Below are 21632 nucleotides of genomic sequence, written 5' to 3' on the forward strand. Positions count from 1 at the left end.
AGGTGATGGAGGTGTGCGGGGGGGTGCGCGTGCGATGGATGGAGGTGTGCGGGGGGTGCGTGTGCGGGGACGAGGCGGGTCCTCCCGCCGTGCCCGCCCGCTCGCCGGCAGCCGCGGAGCTGTCCATGATCTCATCGGGAGCCCGGCCTCCGCCGCCGCCTCCCGCGGGCACCGCACCGCGCCCTCCCGCACACCCCCCCACCCACCCACGCACCGCGCAGGGGCCGGGCGTGCGGCCGCGCTGCAGCAGAGCCCAGGCAGCGGCACCGGCAAGGTCACCCCCCCGCCCCCGTCCCCGCCTCGGTGGGGCCGGGCCCGGGCCGTGGGCCCCCGGCATGGTGGCGGCTGCGGGGCGCCGCCGGCCGCGGGGCTGAGGAGAGGCGGGCGCCGGCGGGCAGGAGCCGCGGGGCCAGAAGATGGCTTCCCCCGCGCCCCCCGCGCCGGGAGGCGGGCCCGAGCCCCCCGCCGGCCCCCCGCGCCTTCGCCAGGTGGGTGCGCGGCGGCAGGTGCGGGGAGGGATGGGGGGGGCGTGTGGCGGGGCTCTCGCCGCGGCCCCGGGGGGGGGAGACCGGCCGGCAGCCTGCCCCAGGGGGGTGCAAACATCGGGACCTGAGTGGCCAGAAGTACCTCGGCAGTGATGGGTGGGTGGATGGATGGATGCTTTTCTATTTGCTCGTCATTCAATTAAAAAAAACCCCAAACCGGTAAAATAACAACACCCCCCAATTCTTTCAGGCAGCACCTGCGCAGGTGTGCCCATGCGGTCACGCGTGCATACGCGTGTGTGTAACTTCACGTGGCCGTGAGCCGCGGCGTGTTCCGCGGCGCGTTACTGCTGTAGCGGAGCGTATCGAGAGGCACGAATAAAATCTTAATAACGTAATGCAGCAGTTTGTTGCTCTTGCTGTACGCAGTGCTTTCCTGCTTGCATTTATCCCCCCCGCGAGAGGAGAGCTCTGCTTTGCGGCGGCTGCTGCGTGGGTTTACGTTGGGAAGGGTGAAGTTGGTGGCGGAGAGTTGTTGGGTGGCCGAGGAGCGGTATGGTCGAGCTGCTGGGGGCCTGGGGGGTCCATGCTGTCAGCGTTTCAAGTCTCCTGAGAATGAGAGAGGCAGAAATGGAGGGACGCAATGCTGGTGTGCTCAGTTTGCTCTTTCCTGCTTGGGCTGCGGTGTTACGGTGGTGAGATGAATAAAGAAAAAGCTGTTGCAAAGGAGGATTCCCCATGAGTAATCAGATTAGCTTAGTATGTATGTACTCAAACATAAATCCGAATATAAATCCCATCCTGCTCCTTTTCCCCTCCCCATTATCCATGAGATGCTGGTGGCACCGTTAACGAGGAGGGGTCTGCAGTTGGGACAGGCATCCGAAAGCCTGGAGGAGGATCTAAACTCGTCAGCCCCTTTCCGCGCTGGCAGTTGGGGCTGGGTAACTGAAGCAAAAAGGCCTTTGTGTGGGTTTGCTTCTGACCCCGGCTGGAAATGCCACACGAACAGCCGCCCCCCTTACCCGCATGTATTTTGGCACTTCCCGTTCCCTTCCCCGCTGGAAACTGGAAGAAAAGAAGTGTTTGATTTTAGTAGCTAAGTTTGGTTCTAGCAGGGAGAAAAACGAGCTGAGATCTCTCCGGTTTATTAGCAATCTGTACTAGGTGCAATCGGCAGTACCAGTAGGACCGATGAAGAGTGTTGGCGAGGGAAAAGAAGTCCCAGGTAGCAGAGGACAGGCCTGGCGATGAAGATCCCGAGCACCGGGGATCCTCGTGCAGCCTGGCTTCTGTCTGTGTGTAACTTACTCCGTGTGCTTCCTGGAACCAGGTGGGCGATATCCTTCCGTGCAGCGACCGACACCCTCAGCGACAGCTCCCTACCTGCGATCATCCTGCTTGTTTCAAACCTTTGGTTCGCTTCTCAGCAGTGTAGCAAACATGAGGTTGTCAGTTATTTGTTTTTAATAACAAGTAATTATCACTATTAATAGTCACAGAATCCCAGAATCAATCAGGTTGGAAGAGCCCTCTGGGATCATCGAGTCCAACCATTGCCCTGACACTACCGTGTCAACTAGACCATGGCACTAAGTGCCATGTCCAGGCTTTTCTTAAACCCCTCCAGAGATGGTGACTCCACCACCTCCCTGGGCAGCCCCTTCCAATGGCTAATGACCCTTGCTGAGAAGAAATGCTTCCTAATGTCCAACCTGAACCTCCCCCGGTGAAGCCTGAGGCTGTGTCCTCTTGTCCTATCACTAGTTGCCTGGGAGAAGAGACCGACTCCCACTCCACTACAACCTCCCTTCAGGTAGTTGTAGACTACTAGTGCTTAATAACAAGCGGTTGCTGCTAGCCATGGATGGAGGCGAAGGGGCAGGAAGCCCTGCTAGACCAATGAGCTCCTTTCGGCTCTGTAGTTTCAAATGTGGGGACAGTTTTCTTTATTGAGAAGGTAATAGGGCAGCGAGGGGCAGAGCAGAGCAGCCACCACCCCAGACGGGAATGCACCGCTGAGGAAGGATCCAGCGAAAAACTCAGACCTTTGTGTTCTGCGGAGTGTTCTGAGTTGCCTTCTCATGGGGTTATTCGTTTTACATGAGAATGAAATAGCAATGTAATTGTCCTGAACTAGTGTGCAGATATCATTCATGAAAAAAACTGACTCCTACAGTTGTTTTACTGTCATCCTATGCATTTTGTCCGCTCTGTATTTTGAATTATTTTAAATTGTGTTTAGAAAGAAATCACTCCTCAAACATGTTTCTGAACTATGGCTCTGGTAGAGTCTAGGATTTATTTGAATTTTTGCTGCCCTTCCATAAGATGGCACACCTACAGCTTGTTGGGTGACCTTCATGGGAATTTAAAAATCCGTGCATAAATGCACCAAGACACTCAAGACCAAGGTAAAGAGCACAGCAGCAGCTGAAGTCAATCAATTTTTCTATAAATCACTACCAGCCTCCCACTTTACCAAGCATCTCATGCATCCTTAGGAGGAAGGAGAGTAGACTTCGGAGAGGACAAAACAAACCAGAAGAACCATGGTACCGCCTGGTTTGTTCTCACAAGGTGCTTATCGCAACGGCCCTTAATGAAAACGGCAACGAGCAACATACTGAATTCCCACCACAATGGGGCCTCTTGAGGTCCTTGAGGCTGGTCCCGTCTCGCAGCTTGATAGCAGAAGTCACCAAGGAAGCTGTTTGAACTGAAGTTCTCCTTGTGGAGTTTTTACTATGTCTTTCAGTTAATTTTGGAAATCCAAATATGTCCAAAAGGACATAAAGGATTCTGGGGTACCGAACTCATGGCTTGGAGTGAGAACCAAGACTGGGGAGAGACCACCCTCCATGGCGTTCAGAAAGAAGAGTGCTGGCATGGACGTGAGCTCCTGTCATTCTATTTCTCTGGGGATGTTTCTGTGGCAAAATTGTCCTGTGTTGTGAATCTGTGAGAGCAAGACATTCGCCTGAGTACTTCAGAGACTGGAATATGAGACTTTCGGATTTTACCCAGTACCTTGTGACTGGGAGAGCCAAAGTCACCACAGGCAGTTGAGATTGCTGGAAATAAGAATTACGTCTGGCCTTGTGTGTTGTGCCAAACGTGATGCTTGGACGCGATAGCAGTTCATCTCTGTGCTCAAATTATACAGTTTTTCAGCCTGTCAGGTTACATAAACTCTAACAGACGTGGTCTAAGCGGTATGAGGTCTCCACCTAGGGCCTTACAGGGAACACTTCACTTGGTGTGTGGGACTGCAGGGACTAGTTTTCTTCTTTTTATTTTATTTTCTCAAGGAGTTTCCCCCTGCAACTCTGCTGGATTTTGTCTCTTAACTGTTTTATACTTTTCTCCTCTGAAGGAGGAGAAGATGAACCCTCCTAAAAACTTGTGTGCCGCTGCAGTGTTAGAGGCCATCTTCTGGGTACCCTTCCTACTACTGACTGTTCATATACTACGGGTGTGCCTTGGTGCTGCCTTTCCTAGCCCCCTGCTCTTTATCCCACTCCCCAGGCTTTTTCTACTGCGGGACGTTCTTTGTCCCCTACTAACAGTTGGTGGGATTTGAGGCTATTTGAAGCTTCTCTCCCATGGGTGGTTTAGACTGATGCCCCTCCTAGCCCACCTTTGCAGTAGCTTTGCTTTGGACAGCATGTTGTTTGCCTTCACCTCTTTGCTGGCATGGATTCTCGTTCCATAATTTCCAAAATTAGATCGGTTTGAAATTTCCAAAATTAGATTGGTTTGAATTCCTCATTTTCAAGGTTTCTTTGAACTTTTAATTTGCTTCAAGCTTATTTTTAATTTTACCTTCTGCTGTTATGAAGGATTCAGAGTCATTTGTTCAAAACTAGAATGACTTAAAAATCAGTACGAGGAACTACTTGCTTAGACGTCACAGCACTGAGTAGAGAGAACATCTATCAGAAGGAACATTTCTATTTCAGTGAGCTGTGTGTGCCATGTCAAAGGGAAAAGGGTGCTAGAAAATGTCTCCTCGCTGATTTGATGAAACATAATTTGTAATGAACCTGTTGCATAATGGATGTAGGCTAATGTAGGAAAAAGTAATTACATTTAGTGCGTAAATGACTACATATATCTAGATTACATATAAAAATTATTATGCCACGGTGTTATTTAGGTTGCAAAATCAAGCACGTAGTAGTTACAAGCTAATAGAATTAAGGACTGTGCCATCTTAATCCTGTCCCTTTCTGTGTCTGTCCTTTACACTGAATTGGGCTCTGGGGAAAAAAAAAAAAAGGCTTAAGTGATCGTATAATTAGAAACTGCATCACACTCTATGATAACACACGGTAGGATAACAAAAATACTGCTGCCACGTTGCCAAGGTGGTTTTTTTTAGGCTCACGGTGAAGAAAAGGGAAATGGTAATTTTGGAAAGCTTGCTTCGCAGCCAAACGCAGAGGGAATTTGCAAGGAGAGATGAAAGGTGCAGCCTTGGCACGTGGCTGGACTGCGTGAAGGTTATCTAATCCTTGGAGGAGAAGAGTGTATGTATAAGGGAGGGGAAATCTTTTTAAAGGCTTGCTTTCTGTGGCATTCAGCGAGGGAATCGCCAACGATGGCTATAGGAAGAGGTGTGTTGCAATGGGTCGCACACGAAGCACGTGCCAAGGAGGACGGATGGGAAGAAGAACCAAACGAATCACTGGTGCTGTGTAGAGCTGGTGTTTGGTGTAGAGATAGCCGACGAGGGATCCTTTCTAAAAGCAAATGCCACCTCCTCTGGAAGGTTGGTCCGCTGCTTACAGTTTCAGTCACCTGAATACTCTAAACCATCTCGAGGCAGGCACTAGAGATACTGCAGCTTTTTCAGCAAGCAGCAAAAATCCTCCATAATAAAAATGTGGTATGTGCAAAATTACACCCAGTCCTCGGTATTCAGTCCCGTTTCCATGATGGACAGTAACTGCAACATAGAGCCTGCGAGACTGTGTGGATGTGGGTTGGTTGTGTTTAGTCAAAGGAGAGCTCGGAAATCCTGGAAATTAGCACATCCTTTTGAAAGTCTAAAATGAGGGAACTATGGCGAATTGTACCAATTTCTGCAGAAAATGCGTGCAAAGATTTACCACTGCCATGAAAACCCCTTTAGTTTGAGCTAGCAGTTTTAGCCTGCTGTGGAGAGGAAGAATTAAAGTTTTAAAATGCATTCATGTTCCAGTTGGGTCTTTTCTTGGTTTATAGGAGTGTGGATAAGCAAAAAAAGGAAGAGTAAAGGTAAAGCGAGTCGCAGAGCCGTGTCTGTCAGTGGACATTAAACGTGTTCCCAGACGAAGCTGATGTAGTAAATACTGTCAGGTGCCCTGCTGTAGACGTAACATCGGAGTAGCTAAACCAGGTGGAAAGGAAAATAGACGAGGTGTCACCCAAACATTATGACTTACTCCCTGAGTGTATAAAAACAGGAGTTGATGATTTTGTATGTATCAAAGGGACAGTGTTTCCCGGGGAATGCCTGGCCTGGGACACCCCCAAAAATAAACCCAGCAGGAGACCGTGGAGTGGGCAGGGGGCCCTCGGGCTGCTGAGCCTCACTCCGCTCTACCCAAAGTCAATATATCAGAAATAAAGATTATTCTCTCTCGCATGCAGGTACGTGTTTGCAGTTGGCTTGGGTCTTTAGGGATGTGGAAAGAGAGTAGTTAGAGACCATGCAGGAGCATAACGGACCGTGAGGGGCATCATCCCTCCTAAAGTCCCAGAGAAAAGATTTTCTTAATTTCTTTGGTCTTTCAGGACCTCTCAGTTGGCCTGACCCAACACCTCACCCCTCACAGCTGCTGGTAGAGCTGGGCATAGCCTCCTCCAGGCCTGAGCCTGCTGAAGGACCCTCGTAATTACACCCAGCTGGTGCTAATTGGGAAGCAGGTTCGTTCCCATAAGTCATCTGGTCACCTCAGGTGGCAATTATATAGAAGGTACCAGAAGCAGAGGTCCTACCTTCCTGTCTGCAGGGAAGAGGCTGCTCCAGGCTGGCTGCTTGTCTGTGGTCACAGAGGTAGGGTGTTTTTTTTTATTTTAAAAAAAATTATAATTTTAAATTAAAAATTATATTAATTTTTAATATAAATGCTTAAGAAATTGGGGTTGAGCTAATAATTATAGTGTGGTACTATTTTTTGTGTCAGTATTAGGTCTATTCTGTTTCTGAGGCTCTGGTTGTTACGGAGTTTCTTTGTATGCTTTCTCATTTATATATATATATATCTTGTGAAAAGAGTAAAGTGGGAGAGACTTGGTGGGTTTTGTTTGGTTTTGCTTGGTTTTTTGTTTGTTTGGTGGGTTTGGGCTTTTGTTGGTTGGGTTTAGTGTTTTTTTGTGGGTTTTTTTTTTTTTCTGGGGTATTTCTGCCCTCACAAGACTTGTACATGACGGTGCTACCAAAGGCTGACTTTTGGCTGTTGGTGTGGGGGCTGTGGGGGGCGGCCCCGCCATTTTGTGGGGGGCGGCCCCGCCATTTTGTGGGGGGCGGCCCCGCCATTTTGTGGGGGGCGGCCCCGCCATTTTGTGGGGGGCGGCCCCGCCATTTTGTGGGGGGCGGCCCCGCCATTTTGTGGGGGGCGGCCCCGCCATTTTGTGGGGGGCGGCCCCGCCATTTTGTGGGGGGCGGCCCCGCCATTTTGTGGGGGGCGGCCCCGCCATTTTGTGGGGGGCGGCCCCGCCATTTTGTGGGGGGCGGCCCCGCCATTTTGTGGGGGGCGGCCCCGCCATTTTGTGGGGGGCGGCCCCGCCATTTTGTGGGGGGCGGCCCCGCCATTTTGTGGGGGGCGGCCCCGCCATTTTGTGGGGGGCGGCCCCGCCATTTTGTGGGGGGCGGCCCCGCCATTTTGTGGGGGGCGGCCCCGCCATTTTGTGGGGGGCGGCCCCGCCATTTTGTGGGGGGCGGCCCCGCCATTTTGTGGGGGGCGGCCCCGCCATTTTGTGGGGGGCGGCCCCGCCATTTTGTGGGGGGCGGCCCCGCCATTTTGTGGGGGGCGGCCCCGCCATTTTGTGGGGGGCGGCCCCCGCTTTCTCTCGTCAGGGTGTGCTGGGACGGGAGTGGGAACAAATACCACAGCTTGCTTTGGAAGAGGTAGCTACTGCACGTCTCATGTCTCAGAGGATTTGCTTCTTAACTTGGCTGTTGAATATTGAAGGAATAGTGCTTCTTACAGGTCAGTAAAAAAAACTCAACCAAACAAAGAAACCCCCAAAAATTTCAACACAAACTTTGTGAGCCATTCTGTGCTAAATGCTGATCACTATGTGTAGTGGAAACACAACTTGTTGCTCTTAATATCCGTAGCTTTGTTGCCTCCCAAGGTTAGGTCTTTGTAAAGTCATAGTAATGTTTGCTGTGGAACACCAAAATGCTCATGGTCAATGTGCTTTGTCTGTCTTTAAGTTTTATTATGAAGTATTGATTGGGAGGTTTTCTTTCTACAGGATTTTAGGCTTTATGTTAAAGTGATTTGCTGTGTGAAGCTGCCTCAGAAATCCTGGTGAAGGTATTCTTCCCAGGAGAGGGCCTTGGGGTGGGCGAAGGCTGTGGGGGCCGCTGGTATTGGTGCCTCGGTGAGCACTGCAGTGCTTGCTGGTCATGGCTGGGCTACTTGTGTCTTCTTGGGCTATTTTCCGAGCTGTCTTGCTCCAAGGAGCTGGAGCAGCTCCATCTGAATGGGTCACCATATTGTGTTGTTATCACCCTACACTGTAATATATTGCTGCATGTGATGTCACTACACAGTGTGATAAGTTAAAAGGTTGATGTTATAGCAACAGAGAAGTAATTTTGGCACCTGAGCTTACCTTTGGGCATCAGTCTGAAGCTATGGTCACTGAGAGCATGAGTGGTAAATATGGTCTGCTGATGATTGGAGAGCTCAGCTGGGCTCCTCTCCTGCTGCTGGTGCGTGTTGGTATCCAGAGAAATCTCTTCTGTGTTTATAAACAGTAACTGGTAAATGGGCTTTGGAAGTCTCCTAGTTAACTGTCAATAAAGAACTGGGTAACAGAGTGGGGAAAGCACTTGACTAAACACAATCTGTTCTGTTCTGGTGGCTGTTCTTTCTTCTTCTTTTATCCTTTTTTCTTAAGTGCCTGATTGTCCTTACTGGGGTGGCGAGTAAGCTGAGAACTTAGAAACAACTGTGATATTTAGCAGGGTGTAGACTTAAAGATGTGACCATATTGTGTACTCTTTATTTATGTTCTTCAAAAAAATAAAAATTAAGTAGTAAAGAGGGTGGGGGGAGCTAGAAATTGCTGTTCATAAACCCCAGTGGATGTTTATGAACTTGGACGGGGAAAATAAGCTGTATTCAGAATCTGTTGTTGATGTACAGAGATTTTGAGAGCGTAGAAAGGCGGCTGGCTGGAACAATCTGATAAAACTTGTGTCAGGAAGCTTTAGAGGGGAAAGCTGGGCCTTACTCACTAGAAGCGTCAGGAGCCATACTGCACAGAAAATGGGTAAAAAGCACAGTGCTGCAGGTTTTCAGAGCTGAGAATGCATTGAGGTGAAAGCTTTCTTTCAATTTAGCAAGATTTATTTCTTTTCTGATCATAATTTTACTGTATTATGTTTAATTAATGCAGAGTGCTTGACATCCTGATGTTCTGATAATTGGCTGAACGTGCAAACTGGGCTAGTGGCTGCTAAACTGTCGCTGGACAGGCAGCAGCCGCAGTATGGCAGCTTTGCTGATGAGATGATGGCAGTAATGTCAGTCGCACTTCGCTTTCTCCCTGCTTCAGCACACAAAATCACAACCTTGAGAGCTGAAGTGCTGGCAAAAGTCACTTTGGGGAATACTGTTCAAATACGTGCTTTCTCTAAGTTGTCTAATAATATCCTAGAATAATATTTATATCTGTGTTTCATCTCTTTCTGTGCCGTAACTGCTAGTATCCATTACGTGCAACTGCTCTGCATTTTTAGATTTAATCAAGTTAAAGCTCTGGTCAAGTTGTACATCACATCTGAGATTCCCAATATGAAGGAAAATGGACTGTGTTGAGCTGTGGGACTGCACAGTACTTAGAGCACAATTATTTGTTGTTTCTACTTGTACAGTTTTGTGGTGGGGTTTTTTATTGTTTTGGCTGTCTAATCTTCAAAGTGTTTTGACTTATCTGCAGAACTCGATTGCTCCTATAGAGTATTAAGGGTACAGTATGTAATGGGGCAGTTACTGGAGACTTTCTATATTAAAGGGATCTTTGTTTATGCAACAAGGATTCATTCATCAACCCCTCCCTGCAAAGCTTTTTGGAAAAGTGTTTGCCACGTTAACCCTTTGTATTCAGTTCTACTGGTACATATAACGTGGCAGCTCCAGGAGGTGAGGTTGCTGCCCCCTCCCTTGCAGGGATTCTCTTTCAATGGTGTTTTGACCATTGATAACCAAGGCAGGTTTCCACAAGTTACATGCTGTCTTTGGCATTAAAGTTGTGCTTGCTGAAAGCTAGTAAGAAGCTTTAGGAAATGCATCCCTTTCTTAATTTGAGCTTTATTGGTAAGTTGCTTTACTTACTAAGATAATCTGTGTGTTTTAAGGTGATGTATCTGGGGTAGGAAGAAGAGTATGGCCGAGGGGCCACTGTCCTCTCATGGAGCTTCCACATCTGCCGTGGAAGTGACTGTGCTGAGCTGCTAGTGCTGAGGTCCAAGCTGGTAATGGCATAACTGTCATCTGGTTCTTAATTGCTTTTAATGTTTGTACTTCTTTAGGCATCCAGTTAGTTTTGCTGAAACCCTTGCATCAGGTGTGACATTCACTGTTGCTTATTCTGAATGTGTTAAAGATCATGAATTAAATAAAGCTGGTAGTTGTATTTCACAGCAGACTAAACTGGAGAAGCATTAGATCCCTCCGGTGATGGCTCTTTGCAAGGAGAGTTGCACATGTACATGGATATATTCATGTGACTGTCATGAGTGGCACGACTTCATGTGGGGTGTGTATGTGAGGCACAGGTTCTCATGAAGAAATGGTGTGTGACCTAAACTCCTGGCGATCTTGCAGAAGGTGTGAGAGGTCTTGACGTGAGTTGTACGTCCTGTTAGAGAGATTTCATCTCATGGGATGTTACCAAACATCCGATGGATGGGAAAGGATTTCAAACATTCAAACTGGCTGGATGTGAGCTAGTGAAATGGTCCTGTAAATCCTCTTATTATTTATGTTGGGTCTAAAGTTGAAGTAGTGCTTTATGAGCTTAGCTGTGAAAAGATTGAGGGTGTCCAGTCTTAATTCATCTTCTCCTGCAGTCTTTCTAAATCATAGAATCATTTTGGTTGGAAAGGACCTTTAAGATCATCAAGTCCAACCATTAACCCAGCACTGCCAAGTTGCAGTTCTTTTTTTCTTTAAAAAAAAAAAAAATTGTAATCCTAGATGACTTCTGTACCTGTATCTGTATATTTAGAAAATATCAAACCATTTTACAACTGACATGCACCATTAGAAATAGTATGCACCCAAAATCTTTGGTTTAAAACAAACAACACAAATGCCCCCTCCCTCCAAATGCACCTCCCACATATGCAACTCCAAGAGGAAAAATAAACTTTGCAATTAATGATGAACCAGGGTGTTTTGTGTATGATCTAAGCTAGTAACTGGCTGTTGGACCACATGGGCAGACGCTTCTGAAGTGTCCTTTGTACGCTGTTCTAGTGTGCTACAGCTCCAGGAATCCTCAGAGACATTTTTGTTTATTATTTCATCTCTCTAAAACCTCTCTTCCCCCCCTCCTCCTGGTGTGGAATGACTGCCAATACTTGGTCATCCGTGACCCTCAGCTGCCGCTGCTGCTCTCAGGAATGCGTGTTGGGTTCCAGCGGCGGTGGGTGACTGGGGGGCTGCGGTTCCCTCTGATGTGTGCTGTGGGTGGCGCGGGAGCTGGGGGGGACAGGGGCAGGGCTTGGTCACGAGGAGAACAACTCTCTCGTGACTGTGCGAGGGCTTTCTGGGAACTTGAACTTGCTCAGGCTGGATGCTGATATCTTGGCCTCGATTCAAGAGGATATTTTAGTTCTTGCCGAGAGCGGCAGCTGGTCAGTGCACGGAAGCCAAAGGCTGTTGGTTCACAGACAAGGGCATCATGTGCTGCATGTACATCTCGTGTAGCACTGTAAGTGTTGAGAATTTTTCAATCCAGATCATGTCACTAATAATTTAGTCTGAGATTTCCTACAAATAGCTTCTCGTAGCTGAACCCACCCCTTAATGAGACCATTTCTGAGAATTATTTCTGTAGCAGTCAGAGATCTGTACTGGAAACGCTCGACCTTGAATTATCACTGGGTTTGTGGTTGTCTTGGTATGCATCCTCTTGGTATGCATCCTCTGCTGTCTCCTGGCTGGCTGGTATTTGACAAGGTGGATGCTCCAAGCCATTTTTGATATGGACAACATCGGAGTATATGTGAAAACCAGAAAATAGGGCTGACACCCCTCCTCCTGGTCTGAATTTTTCTAACTTTGGTCCCTTATCAGGGACCAGGAGCACACATGATTTTCCAGTAATTCTTTTATGGTAATTGTGAAGTTCTGAGGCTGCAATTGGAGAAAATGATTTATTCATCAAAAAAGGGAAAGAGCCACAGAGGATCTTAAGTTTCTGTGGCACTAAGATGCAACAGGGAGAAGTCTTATGGTTCTCATAATGATTGGGTAAGTCAGAGCAAGTAATAAGCAAGAAGAGTTGGGTGTAAATATTTAGAAGTACCTCTGCAAAACTCCTGTTGGCCTCAGTGGCCTCTGTTTCCCCTTCAGTTTGTTCAGGTCAAAGAAGACAATCTATATTTAGTAAAGCAAATGTGTATGAAATCTATACAAAAGCATTTTTGTCTGACACGTTTTGGATGTGTTCTTAAGATTTGGTAAGTCAATGGGCAGGCAACATAGAAAATTGATTGATACTCTAGTTTTATAGCATGAAATTACTTACTCAGCGTGGGCTAATGAGCGATAACCCCTTATCACCCGGACTAATAGTGTTCCTGGCAGGTAATTTATTTGTTCCTGATCTTGGCACCTGTGTCTGAACTATGCTATTGCAGCTCCCTTGAGGTTAAGGTTAATGGCCTTAACTTCTCCAGCTGTTTGACCTTGGTGTCTTTCTGAGGAGTCTGTAAGAGCACTGCACTGGGAGGGCTGGGGAATCCTTTGTGGGGTGGGGGTGAAGGGGGTCTGGCTCTTACAGTGTGCTTCTGACCGTGTCTCTGGATGCTTTGGGTTATGTGTTTGTGGTAGCACATGCATTCAGCAAGATGTGAGTTGGTGTATCCCACCAGACAGCCCAGAGTGTTGCACAGTGCCATGTTTCCCTGTAAGTTGTCCAGGGCTCCACAGCTCGGGCAGCTAAGGCCCCTTCGCTGGCTAGGCTTGTCTCTGTGGCTTTCTAGTCGTCCTTTCGGGTGACAGCCAGAGGTACTGATGGACACAAAAGCATAAGAAGTCCCTGTCAAGGTTTTACGTTATTCGCTGCACTTGATGGAACTGGGGTCTCCTTCATCTGTAATGGTATTTTAAGAAATACCAGGTTGCCTGGAAGGCTACTCATGGTACGATACGGAGGTGAGGTGCAAACCTTTGCATCTCCAAGTGTGGTGGGAGCGGTAAAAAGCTCTGGTTATCTGTACCGTGACCTGACACAGCCTTTGCTGTGACTAAACATAGTTTGGTATTCTCGGCACCTGTCAGCCTGCTTGTTGCTGGGCCTGTTTCTGAGTGCGGTATCTAACCCCAGACCTTCACCTGGAGTTAGTTGAAAGGTAGTTGCTTGCCTTTTTAAGTTTTGCTAACCTAAAATTATTTAAACCTCTTGGAGGATCTGTCCTTTGAGGCGTTTGGAAGTTGTGGAAATAGCCAACCTCTGCTCCTTCTGTTGGCCAGTTGAGCTTTGATTTGACCAGTGCCCGCGGGAGCTTTTGACATTGAGCTTTACTGGTACATCACAGACACGCAGTAATAAATACAGCATACACATCTCTTCCCATAACACTTGCCCCTGAAAGTAGGGGTGTGTTGCATCTGTGGGTTTTTTATCTTTTTTTTTTTTTCATCCAGGTTTTGCAGAGTTAGTGTAGGGATTCATTTCAGTCATAGAAAATTGCTGAGCAGCAGCATCATGGGGGGTTTTCAGAGATTAATAATAGAACGTCCTGATGACTCTGATGCTAATTGTGATCTATCCATTTGAAATACTAGAAATGCCACGTACTGTAAAAACGAGCTCCAAGTCAACTCTCCAGCTTCCTGCAATACTATTGCTATGGCAAACAGACCCCGGAACATAAAACAATTATCTGTCCACTCCTGCTGCTATCTAAGAAGGGATTGAGGAAGCTGGTCACCTTAGTTTCAGCTACAGCTTAAAATCCCTTATTGGTCTGTGTTGCTTCTGTAAAAGTCACAAAATCAGCACTCCCTTAAGGGCAGCGAATTTCAGGGCTGCATAAATAACATGTTGTTAATCCTTTTTAGTTAAGTTCTACTTGTGGAATACACTGCCAGTGATGATCCAGAGTAAGTGGTGTGAGCTTATATTGCTAAAAACATCTTGATGTAAACGGAATCTAAGAGGTTGGAGAGGTAATAGTATATCAATTCTTATTTTGTCTTGAGTTTTAATTCAGCTGGATTTCAGATGTATTTACAAGCCTTAGAAATTCCAACTTGAAGAATTAATTTGTAAGTGCACAGAGTGGCTCGTTGCAGGATACCTCGTGCCTTTGTTAAACAATTCCCGAGAGAAATTATTTAGTAATAATAAATATTCTGAACCTGGCTATTTAAAACAACGGCTCAGCTGTAGAATATGCACTGCTGTAAAAAAGGCTGTATCAAGGCTCATTCAAAAGAGCATAATGCTTTTTGTTGAAAGATAAATGAAGGTTTACTTCATGTCTGTTCTTTTGCTTTGGTGTAATATATATATTTTTAAAGATCTAACAGGAAGCATGTGTACCAAAGACTATTATACTTAATGAAGAAATTGCCATGAACCCTTTAGACTTATTTTTCTAGTGAAGTGGCTGGACTAGCACACAATGATACACTTATCTGGAAGAAAAGAATTGGAAAATACTGGCTTAAGGTACATTCTAAAGAGACTTTTTTTTCGTATTATAGAAAGTTGAAAGGATTAGAGCAGGGAAAGTAAAGCATTAAAGTGTTGTGAAATCAAAGACAATGAAAATTTCTTAATGTAAATGGGTGATTTCTTGAATTTTTGCCCTAAATTCTCAGCATTTGTAGTTGTCATAATGACTGTAGTTGTCATAAAATAATCCCGACCTAAATGCAAAGATAGGTGTGTTTTTCAAAAGTGCACATTGCTACAGGAATGAAAAATTAAATCTTCTCATTGAGAGATGACACAAATATGTATTTTCAGTTCCTGTTTGTAGGAATATGGAATTATGCGTGGCTGAACACTTAACCATGGTAACATAGGTTACGATAGCTGAGCTGTTGACTCTTTTTATTCTTAAGATCCAGTGGAAGCCAGGGAATTAACTATAAAAGGTGATGTTTCTATTGCATTTTTAATCACGTTAATGACTGTATATTTCACTCAAAGCCAAATGTATAATTAAAAGTCATTTTTATGCAATTTAAGTGTCAAATTTAGAAGAACATAAATATGCATATAGAAATCAGTATGCATTTGGAGAAATTCTTCTCTAACTCGTAAGTACTGAAAAGTGGTTTGCACAGGGCGTTTTGTGTCAGTTCTACACACCTCCTTAGATGGAAAACATGCACGAACCTACTGGGAATACAGTGTAGCCCTTGATGGTAATTAAATGTCTCTATTGAAGATTATATTCTGCCAACAGTGGAAGCAGTCTTGCATCTAGATGTATATTACTTCTATTAAACCACTTGTCAGACTAAACACTTTTCCCCTCCACTGTGAGGTTGTGGGGGAAAAAAAAAATTAAAAAGTCTGTTTCAGCTTTTTGAGATGAGATGTCATCAATCATGATTCCCTGCCTGATGAAAACTCATGTCTTGCCTCCTTGAAGAAGGAACATGCAGTAATCCTGTTTTACCTGACAGCTGATCTGCTCAGCTGGCATCAAGCTGCTGCTCCCAAGAGAACAGTGAGCTGGGTGTGAAAATCAGCTCCGTGATGTGGTGGAGAGCAGCGGGGCTGTCATCTGCTACCCCGAATGCAAGCTCCAGAGAGCTGCGTTGGTTTGGTTCACTTCATTTTAAAAATGCAGCAATGAAAGACCAATTAGTGTTACTCTGAACACAGGAAAAAAACTATTAAAAAAAAAAATAGTGTTGCCAGACAAAAATACTATTGGAAACTATTTACTGGTGCACGTGATTTGACAAGACGCGTACTTCGCTTCAGATTCCAAATTTACATTGTTGGGATTACTCGTGAGGAATTTGGACACCAGCAGACATGGGAAATGGTTGTGTTTACCCAGATGCATGAACTTTAGAAGAGAAGTCATAGAACCCAACTAGCCAAATATTTGAACAGCGAACGTGTTTCAGATGTCCTGTGTGTAAATGTTTGCGTATCGCAGGCTGCCTTCTGTGCTCTCCTCAGGTTTTTTGCTGCCCTTGCAAAAGAAGGACCGTAGTTAAACAGCTCCATTGCATGAGGAACCCTCTAGGCACATGTGTGAGATGAGCTTGTCCGTGTAGTTGGGCAGTCTCTGAAGAGGTAACTCAATAGGAAAAACCCCCACCGCGTTCAGCGGCTGATCTGCAGAATTATTACGTTTGGCCCTAAGTGCTTTTTAATCTGATTTGTTTCATGTTTCCTAAGCTTTTTCATATATTGGGTATCTCCGTGTGGAGAAGCCTTCATTTACTGTAGCTTTGCCAGAGCCAGCAAAGGTTGAACCTATAAAACGTGGATGAGAAGAGCGCTCAGATAATGAGATCTTGGAATTAGTGGTGTGTTCTTCACTGTTGTTTCTTTTTTAATCTTATGAGAGGTTGAATTTAGAGTGAATAGGAGACCAGAGCTTGATTTTTTTTTTTTTGTGTCTTCCTGCAAAAACTTGTCAGCTAGTCAGCTTTGTGTTTTGGGTGACAGTGGTTGGCTATTTGTTCTATTTACCACACAACTTAGGGCAGCTTTAGTGGTTGTTATGTAAATATGCCCAGAGGGTAAACTTTATTTAACTGAAGATACTTCCAGTAATAACCTTGTTTTCTTAGAAGTGCCTGTCTGGCTGGTTTTTTTTTGTAGGCTGGCTCTTAAATGGCTTATCAGATAAATCAGAACAATTTTTGAAAAATGCACTTGAACGGTAGGTAATGCCTCTTCAGTCAGAATATGAGCAGCGAATCTGATCAAAGCATATTCTTAAAATATTCAATATTGTACAAAACTAAATAAAAAATTTCTGAAAGGGAGTTATCAACTAGTAAAAATTGCTGAGAGAATGGAGCGTATCTGTAACTATTGACCTTAGTCTAGTGGGAATCTATGGGAACAAAAGTCTCTAGACACATTGTGGGAAGCGGGAGAGTTTTCTCTTTATTAAGCACCTAAAGAATTAATTTCAGACAGTGTTTTCCACGTATGGATTCTCTTAAGACTTGAGAGATGAACTCATGTTGCAACCTGAATGTAATTCAAATAATTCAGGCAGCTCCTAGAGCGATTCTGGTGCCTGCAAAACTGTGTATTTCTCTCATTTTCCTGTGGATTGTGAGGTTCTTTCTCATGCAAGTCCAAAACCTATGGAATTCTTCTTTAAAATAGAAAGTAACTGGTAAACTCTTTTCCTAAAATATGTTTTTTGGCTTCTTTTTGCACAGCTGTGTGTGTTAAGAGGTTACTTGTAAGCACTGATGAAGGCTGTACTCTTTGCAGTGGGAGCCATCTCTAAAAACTGCATTTAACATAGAGCAATAGCAAAAGCAGGAGGAGATAACTTTTGTACAGGGCAGTTGGGGAAGGCCGTTTTTTATGGGAACTGAAGGAAATGCGGGGAGAGAGACGAGGAAAAACTGATAGAGAGTGGGAAAGAAGCAGAGGCAAGACAGTGGAAGGCATAAAAGAAATGGGAAATGAAAGCAGAAAGCTTTCAGCTTTGTCCAACAGTCTTACAAATTACAGCCCCAAATACCTTTCTCATATGTGAAAGCACAAACATTTAAAATTTGCTGCTCTTTTATAAAATAACTGTGTGGAGGGGATGCTTTCCTGATGAACGAAGGTACCAGCATCAGGGTGGCTGATGTAATTGACAAAAATATTTCCTTGAATTATTTTTTGTTGATGGAGAGCAAGTGAAATTGTGTTTGTATGGGTGTTGCAAAGTGGTTTTTTTGAGATCTCTGGTTGAGTTGCAGAATGAAAATGTCAGAGAGAGAAAGGCATCGACTGCAATTTGCCTGCCAGTTGTTGCCTTACTGGTGGTAGTGGTATTTGAGAAGCAGGACATGGGCTGTATTGGCTGGGATTGCAAGGTTATCTGCAGCACATCTGATTCCCAGGGTGGTCTTTTGGTATCAAATGATACAGGACATATGAACTCCACTATGTTGTTTCTCCTCAAGTATTATTTCAGAGTAGAACTATTTAAGATCTGAGTTTCTTGTTCAGTCTTTCAGATCTGTACTCTCGATACATACTGTAGCATGAACCTTGCAGATTTTTTTGGGGAAAAAAAGCACATAGGTATTAGATTTAGTGGGAATTCTTTATCTTAAGCCCATCCTACTGTACCTCCAAAGGACAAACAGAGATGGTTTAGGAGACAATCAGAATTGTGAGGAAGTTATGAATGGCCAACCCTTGTTTCTGTCCTTAATGCAAATAGCACGTGGTTTCAATCTTTGCTGTTGCCTAATATAGATGTTCTGGCTGGGAATACAAAAGTAAAATAAATCAGATGTGTGAAATGTTTGCTGATACAGAAAGCGTTTTCCCAGGGACGGGAGAAGCTGGCTCTGTTTGACTGCTTGCCCTTCCTGCCAGATTCCTGCACTGATGAGCTCTGAACACATCCACATCTTCAGGGCTTTACCTTCGGGTTCGTGTAAATCTTCACTCTTGGCGGTGTATTTAGAGACACTTGAGTGAGTTTGTGTTCTCACTGCTTCGTTTCAGTCCCTTGAACAATTAGAGCCTGACAGTAAGGGCAGTGGGGAGGGGAAAATCCGAGATTTATTGTGGAGCCTGAGTTTCTGTTTTCCCCAAACCAGGAGCTTTCTTTTAGCGGTATTCAGCAAGTTCCCTTTCTCACAGGAACTGTGCCAGAAGATGGCATTGCTGTACGCGGAGCACTCATCTCCATTGTAACAAGTCATTAAGAGGAGTGGAAAAACTGCAGCTTCAAAGTCCATTAGGCTGAGTCAGGCTGACGGGAAACGAATCTGCCTTCGTATCGCACGTCAAGGACGGTTCCATTAAAATATATAATGTGCTGAGGAGGGGTTTTTCTTTTGTTTTTTTAATTATTGCTGTTTAACAAGAAGCTTGTGTTTAAAAGTACAGATTAATCTGTAGGCTGAGGGGGTGTATCTCAATACCAAGAACTCCTTTTTCAAAAGGAAATAGAAGATGCTATAAAATCCCCTCCTGCTCATACCACCTCCTGCCAGCATCTTTCTCTGTGGCTGTAGGATCTGCTCGTTTTCCTCAAAACACTTTCTCCCAGCCATCCATCAGGTTCAGTGGAAAAAGTATTCTCAATAAATTCTGGCAGTTTGGTTTTGCTAAGGTCTATCTGCCAGGGCAAGCAGCACTTGGTGCACTCCAAAGGCTTCTGCAGTGAGTTTGGTCGCAAAAGATAGTAAGCAGCTCTTTGGCGTGGGTGAAAGCCTGAGGAAAGGTTGTACTCGATTAGCAGAAATGGGACTGTAGCTTTTCTTAGGAAAAAATCAGAATCTAGGTTTTGCTGGGTATCAGAGTAGATCCCATCTGTGTGTTTGTAAGGATTACAGTGTGGTTATCTCTGGGCATGTTGGTGGAAGCTACCTGCTGTGGTTCCGGCTCCCCGGGGAATTGTTAGGTTGGTTTGAAAGCTGCTTAGTTCTGTCATGAGCTTTGGAAAGTCTGTAGGTTGGCTCGTGCTGGTGGCTGAACTGTACAAACCAAATTACATCCCAAACACTAAACAGAGATGCACAGAAATTTAATTAGAAAGACATAATGGTGGAAAGTAACAAATGCCAGAGAACTTCCTTTTGCCTCTGCTGTAAATGAAGTTAGAGTCCCTTACCAGTAAGGCTGTGAGGGGGAGGAAAGGGAAGGCAAGCAGCAGTGAAGAAAAATGGAAAGAACAGAGAAAAATTCTTTCAAGTTACCCTTTGAACCAAAAAGTGAGTACCCAGCATCCTTCTTTTGGAAGAGGAAGTCGACATAAGTGCCAAGCTTTTCCTTTGCTTTTCCCATTACCTGATGGAAGTGACTCCGTGGGATTTGGTTTGGGGTTAGTGATGGATAGGTAAGGTAGGGACAGAATTGGCACCAGGAAACAGATAATATTTTTTTTTTGAGTGGGCCAGGACCTAAATGGATGGGTAGATGTCATCTTGATCTTTCTACAGGTGGAGACTCCCCTGGGAAGAACATGGATCTGCTTCTTGTATAAACCTTCTGATCGATGCCTTTAGCAGCAATTCCTTTTGAGAGGGATCTCCAGGCTTGCTGTTGCCCTTATCTTCATGAAGTAACTGCCATGAAGAATGGAACTTGAAAAAAACCAAACCCAGACCGACAAACTTGCCTTTGAAATACCCAAGGCTCTGATCTGCAGTAATTCAAAGCTGTTCTGTAGACACGGGCTAATGTGCATTTGAAAAGAGCTGCTCGCAGTCTGTGGCTGGCTCTGCCAGGAAGGTGAAAATTGTCCCTCCTTTAGTGGTTTAGGAGATAGCACATGAAGGGCTCTTCTCAGCGTTGGCCTTTGTTAGCTTATTTCTGAAGGGTTAGTGCTGGAGGGAAGCATTCTGGTTTGCTTCAGTAGTCTGTTAGTGCGCAGAAGAAAGCTCTTGTTTTATGGTGAAACCCTTGAAGCGTTCTCTAGCAGGAGAAAACAGCTCCTCGTGCTGCTGGTTGGTGACAGGCTGTTCTGGCCACTTCTTTATGGTAGTTATGTTGTAAGAAAGACTTGAACTCCATGATGGAAAAGACATTCTGAAGTTCAGTGGATACGAGTGTCCTCCTTGAAACGCATCTTTGGGCAGTAACCTGTTAGTCTGGGGTTTTGTTTGGCTGTTTCTTTTTTAAGTTCTTACTTTAAGAACTTTAAGTTCTTACTGAGCTGAGTCACAAGGGATCAGCCTCCAAAGCACAGCCCCTGGCTTCAGCTCGGTGACGTGTTCTGTTCTGCTCGTGGTGAGGGAACCACGACTGAGGGAGGCTGGACTGCTCAAAGGTCAGAAAATGAAGCGTGGAAGAACAGCTTTAATTAGTGAAATGCCTTGCTCCCCCCCAAGAGAGAAGAGTCTCCTACTCGAGCTGCTTTGACACCCAGTGCAGTCCACTAAGAAGCATTGAATCTTGTTGCTTTCCCCATGGTTTTCAGAGCCCAGCGCATGTCTATGTCTATATATATATATATATATACACACTTATTAAACCCCCCTATATGGCTATACTGGGCCTGCTCCAGCATTTCTTTTACACTTGGGATTTGCTCCTGTTTAATTCTGGAAGGAGTCAGCTTTGAAAGGGGTGCAGCATTATGCAGAAACCCTTTATGTACTCCGAGCTAAAAGCATTATCGATTTCATTTGCTATGAATGAAACAACTTAGATGTGTCTGGAAAAGGAGAGCAGGAGGAATAGGGAAAAACAAATGAATGTTTCATGGCACATATTTCAATGCAGCAATTTCCCAGCTCGCTTTATTTTTGGCTTCCTTCGTATTATACTTGGTGCATGCTTTGTGCTGCAGGATTCAAAATACCCTGCCTCGTCCGGCTGCACGAAGAACCCTGCCGCTCGCTTTGGGCTCAGAATGAAGCTGTAGGTCACCTCGGTCGTTTTATGTCAGTGGTGTGGAAGCATAACAATTAATTTAGAGGGGAAAAAAAGAGCAGAAAGAGATCTGATTAAAAAAAATCCAGCATAAATATCTTAATTTACAGTTTTAATGGGAGGAATATTGAGAACTGT

The 21632-nt window shown here is 45.2% G+C and overlaps 1 protein-coding gene across 2 annotated transcripts in view; it reads left to right on the forward strand.

Annotated features, from left to right (window-relative positions):
* Positions 1-374: 374 nt before the first annotated feature.
* ANK2 (ankyrin 2) overlaps positions 375-21632 on the forward strand; it is a 322501-nt gene continuing 301243 nt past the window's right edge. The window contains exon 1 of one of the 2 annotated variants that reach the window (XM_068404330.1): positions 375-488. In XM_068404330.1, the coding sequence (XP_068260431.1) occupies positions 417-488 (72 nt within the window). In that variant the 5' untranslated portion in view covers positions 375-416. The remainder of the gene's footprint in view (positions 489-21632) is intronic. The other variant, XM_068404332.1, reaches the window with a different exon arrangement.

This window comes from Nyctibius grandis, chromosome 6, assembly GCF_013368605.1.
Source record: "Nyctibius grandis isolate bNycGra1 chromosome 6, bNycGra1.pri, whole genome shotgun sequence".
Taxonomy (NCBI): domain Eukaryota; kingdom Metazoa; phylum Chordata; class Aves; order Nyctibiiformes; family Nyctibiidae; genus Nyctibius; species Nyctibius grandis.